This window comes from Cyprinus carpio, chromosome B14 (assembly GCF_018340385.1).
Source record: "Cyprinus carpio isolate SPL01 chromosome B14, ASM1834038v1, whole genome shotgun sequence".
Taxonomy (NCBI): Eukaryota; Metazoa; Chordata; class Actinopteri; order Cypriniformes; family Cyprinidae; genus Cyprinus; species Cyprinus carpio.
In genome coordinates, this window is record NC_056610.1 from 9,300,427 (window position 1) to 9,310,335 (window position 9,909).

General features: G+C 34.7%; 1 protein-coding gene across 1 annotated transcript; it reads right to left on the reverse strand.

Moving 5' to 3' along the window:
• Positions 1-328: 328 nt before the first annotated feature.
• Positions 329-8,939, reverse strand: enpp6 (ectonucleotide pyrophosphatase/phosphodiesterase 6). The gene is made up of 8 exons (XM_019105339.2): positions 8,624-8,939; positions 4,996-5,175; positions 4,631-4,742; positions 4,349-4,490; positions 4,059-4,238; positions 2,630-2,767; positions 2,006-2,129; positions 329-1,132 (listed from the first exon to the last, which is right to left on the reverse strand). The coding sequence occupies exons 1-8, from the start codon at positions 8,856-8,858 to the stop codon at positions 933-935; spliced, it is 1,311 nt and encodes a 436-aa protein (XP_018960884.2). The 5' UTR covers positions 8,859-8,939; the 3' UTR covers positions 329-932.
• Positions 8,940-9,909: the final 970 nt, after the last annotated feature.

The following is a 9,909-nucleotide window of genomic DNA, read 5'->3' on the forward strand; positions in this document are numbered from 1 at the left end:
TATGGGTCCGGTTGTTGGGAAAATGTTTACTACTCTATTAATATATATATATATATATATATATATATATATATATATATATATATATATATATATATATTACTACTCTACTAATATATATATATATATATATATATATATATATATATATATATATATATATATATGGCTTATTTGCAAACAAATGGTCTTTTTGCGCCACCTAATGTTCATCTGGAAAAACAAGCAAGTAAAAGCAACATATATAGAATAAAAGTCCCCCATGAATTACAATATCAATATTATTTATGAACAAATATAGTTACAAAACAACAACAACAAAAAAAACTTTGAGTTTAGAAGAAATAACCTTACTTTTATTGAGGAAATACATTTGTTTTATTGATAAAGAAATTAGTGCAAACCCTGTACTAAAGAGATGGAGAATCTATAGTTTTATAATCTACAGTAGAAATTAAACAAATAATAACAATATCATAAAATAATGCCTCACATTCAAAACAGTGTATATCTTGACAGAGATGTGATACCAGCCAACTAGTCAAGTAATTTTACAGTAATCAAAAACCTGCCCTATGTGGTGTGAAGACTGAGTAGATGTACAGAGACCATTCACAGAACAACAGAAAACAGATGGAGACCATTAACAAAATGAAGATCATATCTTACTAAAATATAAATCTTTCAGTGAAAGTGTGCAAATTGGTTCATCCAACACCAACATCATTTCTTCTACTTCATCAGCAATGAATGATATTTACAACTCAAAAATAGAGGCAGTGCAGCAAAAAGCTTATAAAAATTAGTTCTTGGCATTTATCCGACACCATGGCACACCCTAAGGCTTAGAATATGTGTTTGATACGTGCGCTCCCGCAGTCTTCTGTTCCGTCTGATATAGTCTGACAGAGTGAATGCAGCGGGGGACTCGTCTAGAGCGTCAGCAGCAGCAGCGGCAGCAGGCAGCTGTAGATCAGAGCGGCTCGTACAGCGCCGGCCGAGCTCCTCATCATACACTCCACACGAGACCACGAGCCGTTGTTGGGCAAGGGTTCGATCCCCAGCGTCTTGCACAAAACATTATACACATCTACTGTTCGGATGGGACCGGCGCGGAAGTTCGTCTTGAAGTCTGAAAAAAAATAAATAAAAACAAATCAAATCCAAACTTTTTACAACTATTTTAATTAAATAATATATATATTATATATATAATATATATATATATATATATATATATAAATAATATATTCTATATATTCTTAGGGTTATTCTTTGGTGAATGTGAAGTTAAAACATTTTTTTCTGTGCAACATTACAAATGTCTTTTTTAACCATTTACCTACACCCTTGCTGAATAAAATAAAAAATAAAAAAACAATCAAATAAAAATCATCATTTGAGTTAACAGACTAAAACAAAACCTTTTTTAACTGTTTTCTATCTAACTGTTTATTCTATCTATCTATCTATCTATCTATCTTTCTATCTATCTATCTATATATATATATATATATATATATATATATATATATATATATATATATATATATATATATATATATATATATATATAAACAAACATTAAAAATGTCTTTTGACCAATTTCATGCACCCTTGCTGAATAAAAGAAAAAGAAAAAGAAAATATTAGCATTGTATTTTTGAAGGGTTCTATAAAACAAGTGTATTTTTTTATTTAATACTCATTTTTTTATTTTAAAATATAATTATATAATTACCAAACTTTATTTATTTTGTTTATTTTATATAAAAAAATAAACAAAACAAAACAAAGTGCTTGAAAACCTTTATGCACCCCTGTATATATAATTTTAAAATGAATCAAAAACAATTCTATGATACTCTACAAATTTAAATGTACATGTAAATATAAAGCTTAGATTTTAAATTAAATTGTAAATATAAATTCTATATACATATATATGTATGTATTCAAATATACATACATATGCAGAGTAAAGGTGAAGTTTGCTGAACTTTACCTGGTCCCTGTGCCAAAAAGAACCCCCTCATGTCCATAAACTCATTATCATAACCGTGCCATCCGTGTTGCCAGCCCTCCGCCTCCTCTGTGCCGTTTTTCCAGAAGGGCAGTTTGGCTTTATTCTGTGAAGACAGTCAGGATTTGCAGAGGTTAGCATTTAGCCTGCAATGTTGGAATTAGACTGATGCCTTGGTGTTTTATCCTCTGAGTATGTTTTTGTAGTCAGCTAATGACGCATCACTGAGATAATCTGTGTTAAATCAGGCAAGCACACAAGAGGAAGACTGTTGTTTTGGGCTTTATATGCAAGACTGAATCATGACTGAAGCGATTCCTGTCAGTGCTCTTATTGGGAATGTACAAAGCAACATGTAAGCAAATGGATCACAAGGACACGTGGGGAAATTTCCACACCCTGCTAGGACGAATGGTGAAAGTTGCTCTATGATACTCTATTATAAGTTTCAACAGTGCAGATAAGGGCAGGTAGACTCTAAATAAATAAAACTATTGCATCTTTATCTATATCTAGATTTGGTTAGATTGCTATAATCATAAAACAACCCCATAAACAGTCAGGAGGACATTCAGGACATATTGTGTAGAGAATAACCTCACTAACCTCTGTGATAAACCATCCAGGCTCTGCAACCAGCGTCAGCGTCGAGACGAACCTCCCATTCTTGTAGTGGAAGCGGTCCGGGATCTCTTGTTTCTTATAAACATTCATGTTGTCCACTGTGCTCAGGTTTTGATATATCTGAATCAACACATAAAAAACATTTTCACTTTAAGCAAATGCAATTCACATTTCATCCCAAAACCTAAAGACAAAACAAGGCATTAAACTAAGGGATACTCCACCCCAAATTGAAAATTTTGTCATTAATCACTTACCCCCATGTCATTCCAAACCCATAAAAGCTCTGTTCGTCTTCGGACACAATTTAAGATATTTTGGATGAAAACCGGGAGGCCTGTGACTGTCCCATAGACAAGTAAATAACAGTATCAAGGTCCATAAAAGGTATGAAAGTTGTCGTCAGAATACTCCATCTGCCATCAGATGTGCAATCTGGGTTATATGAAGTGACGGGAACACTGTTTGTAAGCGAAGAAAACAAAAATAACGACTTTATTCAATAATTCCTTTGTCAATGGTCTCCTCTGTCTCTCCATATCACTGTATGCTGCGTATGTTCTGCTGTATCATCCGCGCCACAAGGATGCTTGTGGCACGGATGATACAGAAGAACATACACAGCAGACTATTGACAAAGGAATTATTGAATAAAGTCATTATTTTTGTTTTCTTGCATCACGACATGGGGGTAAGTGATTAAGTGATTAATGACAAAACTTTCATTTCGGGGTGGAGTATCCCTTTAAAACTCAATTTTGGGATTTGCCATGATTTTCAGATTTAAAATTAATTATTAATTATTTGTATTATTGTATTGTTATTATTTTGTAAATTAATTCATTAGTGAATGTTATTTCAAAAAGAAAACATTTTTTCATTCAAACTTACGCCTACGTTTTATTATAATATTATTGTATTATATTATAATTGTACTTTATACATTTAATGCGGTTCAACAAACCGTGTACCACCAAGTATAAATAGGTTACTATTTAAATAAATTATCTTTCTTTCCACAGTATAGATAAAGATATTTGGTAGATTTGTGAATTTTCTTATTACAATTTTTTTTTTCAAAATGCTATATATACAAAACACACACACACACACACACACACACAGAGAGAGAGTGAGAGAGAGAGAGAGGCCAGTACATCAAAGTTTAAACATACTTTACATACTGAAATATCACTAAAGTTAAAGTTTAAATCTAAATGGGGCTAACAGCAGGTCAAAGTACACCACTGCCTTCTCACATTGACTAATTCTGATGCTAAGTGTATTTTTCCCTCAAAATAGCAGGTGGAGAATAAAAGAGGGTTGTTTTTTGGTGCTGTGGCCTTGCTGTAAACATGAGTCTCACGGAAAGCATGCAGATGGAAAGAGAACAGAGACAGGCTGAGTTCACCTCTTCAAACTTGTCCTGTTTGGGCCACAGACTGACCACCGGCCCCCTGTCCATCATTTTAATGATGTATGTCATGTCAATGTAGTTGTCCAGTTCAATGACTTTCTCCATCCACTTGAGGTCTGTCATGCCGTGATCAGAGAACAGGACCACGTTTATATCATCTCTCATATTCTTCTCCTGACAAAAAATAAAATAAAAAATACATAAAGTAAAGTATTTTAGATGGCCAGGTAGAGCAATCAGCAAGTTCTGTTCTTTCTCTCTTTCTTTCACCCATGTAAAAACACCTTGATTTTCTGGTTGAGGGTCTGGAAAGCCTGGTCCAGTGAACGAATGGCGCGCTGTATTTCCGGAGAATGTGGCCCAAAGTGATGTCCTTCCACATCAATCTTCTCGTAATAAATACCAGCCATGTCTGCTTTATCACTTCTGTTTGAAACACATCATTTAAATATATATATATATAAGATTAGGAGAAATTTAAGCTAAATTAGCATGCCTGGCTTCATCTAGACAGAAAAGCCAACAACATTATCTGTGTTAATGATTTCTTGGGCTTTTGGCCTTACTTTAACATATTCAGAGCGCTCTCCATGGAGTCGATCAGGTTCTTCTCTGAAGGGTTGTACACATATTCCTCACAGAATGCAGGTTGGACTCCAAGAATCGTCACTTCACAACCTAAATAGACAGAAACACATAGACCATGAGAGATCAAAAAGGCTTTTGAAAGTTTGAACACTCCACTTGGAAACCTTGCATGCTTTTTTAATGTCAAGTAGCAGTAGGAGTAGCTTGTCCTTTTGAAATGACACTAATCAAATGAGCCTGGCACAGGGGGAAGCTCTGTGTGACCGCAGTGTGTGGATATAAAAATCCCTTTATTTATACTTTACACTGCCAGTACAGATAAACCAGTATGACGTCCACTAACCTGGCCAGTAGTACATGTAGACTCTCTTCCCTAGTTTCTGCATGGTGACCCACAGCGGCTCTGATCCGTCCCACCACATGGGCAGACGGCTGTCTGGATTAGTTCCAATCAGGAACTCTTTCATGGTGTCTTTATCCCACATGTAATTTCCAGTCATCTGGTGCACCTCGCAGTGGCGTCCTAGAGTGCAGAACGAATATTTATAGACACAAGGCTGGATTTCAATTAGGTTCATTTGAATAAAGAGCTCCATTCATTTAATTGCATTGCTCATATGTTGCTCTTTTAGAGCTCTGGAGGCTCCACAGAGCTTTCGGATATGTTTCAGTATCTGTGGATTCCCTGCAACAACAATGGATCATTTGTCCACTGATGTAATTCATTCTCTATAGAGATGAAGGCACACAATGAAGAATATTTAAAATAAAGCATTAGAAAAAATCATTTCTATGTAAGTTCATCATGTAATGTTAATAACAAACCCAGAGATTTAAGTAAGGAATAATTGACGACGGGCCGTTGAATTTTTGGAAAAATAATGCAGACCCGAGGTGGTGATGCGGCCACGAGTTATTAAATGATTATTGTTCTAATAATTCAAGAGAGCTGCCTGGAACTATGTTCCCCGTGCGTTTCCCATAAAATAATTGCACACCTCAGAACGTTCGTCAGCCAATCAGATTAAAGCATTCAGCGGCCCGTAGTATAAAATATATCAATACAATGTCAATGGAAACAGTTAAAGATCTTTGTCTCGGGCCAAAAACATGGAATTCCTTAGCTGTTTGCTTGATTTTTCTGATGATGTTGGAGTTGGAATGAGGCAGCCTAATGAGTTTTAGCATGCTACATTCACAGCAGAAGATTAATTTCTACCAACAATAACCAAACATATTGTCTCATCAGACATCATCTTTCAAATATGTGAGTATGTTGAGTTTAGGAACTCAAGCAGGTCTTAATGTTTAAGCTGGACTATCTCTAATGCTTTTATTCATGAAGCAGGTGTTATGCCACCATCACAAGATCCTTCAGAAATCGTTAATATGCTGATTTGCTGATTTTGAAAATATTTTGCTACTTATTATACCCTTTAGTATTAAATTTGAGCATGTAACACATTCTGCACTGTTTATGCAAAAGACATGAATGATTCCTCAAATCATACAGCTAAGGAATTCTTCACCCAAAAATTGAAAATTTGTTAAGAATATATTCACCCTCAGGCTATCCGAGATGTAGATGAGTTTGTGTCTTCATGGCCATGGGAACAGATTTGGAAAAATTTAGCATTACATGACTTGTTCATCATTGGATCCTCTGCAGTGAATGGGTGCCGTCAGAGAGAGTCCAAAGTAATCCACATGACTATAGTCCATCAGTTAACGTTTTGTGAAGAGAAAAGTTGCGTAAAATACCAGTTCTCTATCCATAACATTTTTTTTATTCAGTGAAAAAGTCATCTAGTCTGAATCCAGAGAGAAATGCACAGATCATGCAAAGATCAAAGACTGTTTACAAGCAGAACATTCACTGCAGAGGATTGGAGAGGATCCATTGGTATGGTGAGCAAGTGATGTAATGATAAATATATCTCCAAATATGTACATAGAAACAAACTCATCTATATGTTGGATGGCCTGAGGGTGAGCAAACTGTCAGCAAATTGTAATTTTTTGGTGAACTATTCCTTAAAGGAGATGTGCTATATGACTGTTCTAAGGGATGTTGTAAAGACAAAAAAAATTGATTAACACACACTAAAAAAGAGACCAAATTTAGTGAACACTGAAAAACACTATCAACCACATAGCAAGGCCTTGGCAACCACCCAGAGCATCTACTGTATAACAGTGACGAGTTGTGCATGGGCAAGCACATTTCATTTTAACATGCTTCATTTCAGATTAATTCTGTGATATTCTGTGATATTTGATGGCTTGGAAAAAATCTTAAATTTATACTGCTGACTGTGCAGTGTGCACAGTACAAAGGGCAGGGTCAGAACGTCCAAGAAATGCAAACATTAAACAAACAAACACCCTCCTTTAAAAACACAAAACCTGCTATAAAACAATTAGCATGTCGAGAACCTTTGGCCGTCCCTGCAAGTTACAACCCTTGTAACATTCATTAAAAAAAATCACAAATATTATCCTCAACAGGTTCAGTTCAGGTAGTTCATGCATACTTAAATATGAATTATGAAGTGTTTCAGAAGGCTGCATTTATGTGATTAAAAATATTGTGATATTGTGACAAAGTTGAATTTTTAGCCAGTCTTAAGTGTCATATGATCCTTCAAAAATTAGTCTAATATGCTGATCGGATGCTCAAGAAACATTTCAAGTTGTTAGACGTTTTTCTGTTTAATATTTTTGTGGAAACAGCATTTATTTGAAATTTGAGTATCATTATAAATGTTGTACTGTCACTTTCGATGCACCCTTGCTAAATAATATTTTTTTAAAAGGACAACTAAATGCATTTAAATATTATATAAAGGTAATAATGTTTGTTTAATGGTATTAATAACAGTTGTTCTAAGACAGTTTGCACTGTGGACATCCCTCACGGTGTCCCAGCTTTGTTCTCATTGTTTGATTTCTTTGTCAAAGCTCGAGCCCAGTTGTCTTCTGAAGCTTTGTGGAGAGGGGAATGTGCCCAAACAAAACAACTGCCATCAGCAGAGCGCTAAAGCATTGGCTCTGAGCTGCTGTGATTGGTGGACACCGGGTCAAAGCGCATGTGCTGGAGCTCAGCGCTGCATGGCCTTTGTTACAGAAGTCCGGCATACAGACCACACTCACTGTATCACCATGTGATTCAGCAACACGATTCTCTGACTCAACTGAGTGGACATGATCAGAAATGCTTGTGCAATTTTTATCAAATATTTTATCAAATAAACTAAATGTCTCTACAAATAATAATTATTAAATATGAATATACTCGATTAAGTATTCATAACTCTTGATAACATTTTAAATATTTTATGTATGTCTCTACAATTAATCACTTTTTTAAAATATGAAAATACTTTGTCAGATATTTTAATCTGCTGGTATACCAATAAATAAATAGGGCTGAGAGCGAGCTGTTTTTCTGTTGTCATTGAGGATGAAGGACTCATCATTTGTGCCTGGCCCCTGTGATCAATAGTCCTATTCAAACAATAATGAATGAGCACATCTCAGATCCAACAGGTCTCTATTGTTCTACAGTAAGAGTACTTTTAATGACCTTTATACTCTTTTTGAACTGTTTTTGTATATAAGTGTGCAACATTTCACACAAGGAATGCATTATGCGGTAAAGCCCATATTAAACTGTACCAGACAACAAAAAATGATTATGTTTGTATAGTATGTGTAATCTTCACAGGCATATGGACATCATTTAGAGCTCCAGGAGTTCATAACATCTTAAATTCCACCATTGCTATATCATAACAGAGAAAATCAGTGTTCAAAAAGAGCTAAAGTAATAATTTATGACTGCAACACAAGAATGGCTTCAAAGTAAATAGACTTGAAAGTAGTTAAGACTGTATATAAATAGGATATTAAAAATCCGTGGGTAGTCATTATTGGTAAAAAAAAAAAAAAAAAAAAAAAACAAACCTCACCTGTCATTAGAGAGTAATAGTTGGGATAGGACAGACTGGGGAAATCTGGAGTGAGGTAATCCACTTTAACACCGTTTTCCACGATTTCTCTAAATCCAGCCAAGTTTTGTAAATCGTCCATGTAATCATAACGGAAGCCATCGATCAGAAACACCAGGAGTTTGCGGTTTGCGTCGCAGCATCGGGACAGAAGGAGAATAATTACGGTGAGGATGTTCAGCGCGACTCGAGTCATGATGCTCCGCCACTGAGAGCAGAACTGAGCTGAACTGTACTGAACTGAACTGACTGATGGAGAGCTGAACACTCATCGCGCTGATTCATGAAAAACTCTCCGTCTCAATGGGCGTGTGCGGGGGAGAGTCCACTTCCACTGCAGGGACAGACAGACAGCACTCTGAAAAAGAATGTGGGGGCAAAAAAAAGCCGCTCTCCCTTTAAAATGTTATTTAAAAAAACAATTATAGATTATATATATATATATATATATATATATATATATATATATATATATATATATATATATATATATATATATATACATCAAAATTCAAAAGAGCTATTAACAGAGGCTCTCTCTCTCTATATGTGTGTGTGTGTGTGTGTGTGTGTGTGTGTTAATAGCTATTTTGAATTTTCTGTATCATTTGAGGCTAATAGTTGCAAAAAATATTTTATTTTATATATAAAATAAACAATTTGAACACTTAACTTCAGCCACAAATTACTCAAATTAAAATTTTTAATGTGGCACCACTTTCAGAGCCATTGACAACATCCCTGCTGAAAAAAAAAATAGAAACTATCACAGAAATTATAATGGTAATACCATTACAGCCATTACAAACCATCAACTATTAATCATTAAAACCATTAAAAATGGTAGTGTGTTTTGGGACATATTCCATTAGGATTTAGTAGTTTTAACAAGCCACCAACAGAGGGCGATAAATTACTGATATAGACACAGGGATCAGTTTCCATTAAAACCAGTACAGTCCCCTTTATAACCAGTAAAACAATTACAAATTCTGTGCTGGTTTATTTATTTCTATATTTATTTTCAGCAGGGGTCTCAAAAACAGCGGTTGTTTACATAATTTCTTAACAAAATTTGTTAAGCATGTTTATCTTATTTAATTCCACAACTCACAATTCCGGTTACTTAATATCTCCGACGATTATGTAACTCAATTTAAGTCTTGACCCCTCCATTACGAACAAGCTAAATCTGTTTGTCTTCATTCACTTCCAGTAAATGTTTTTTTTATTTATTTTTTTTTTTT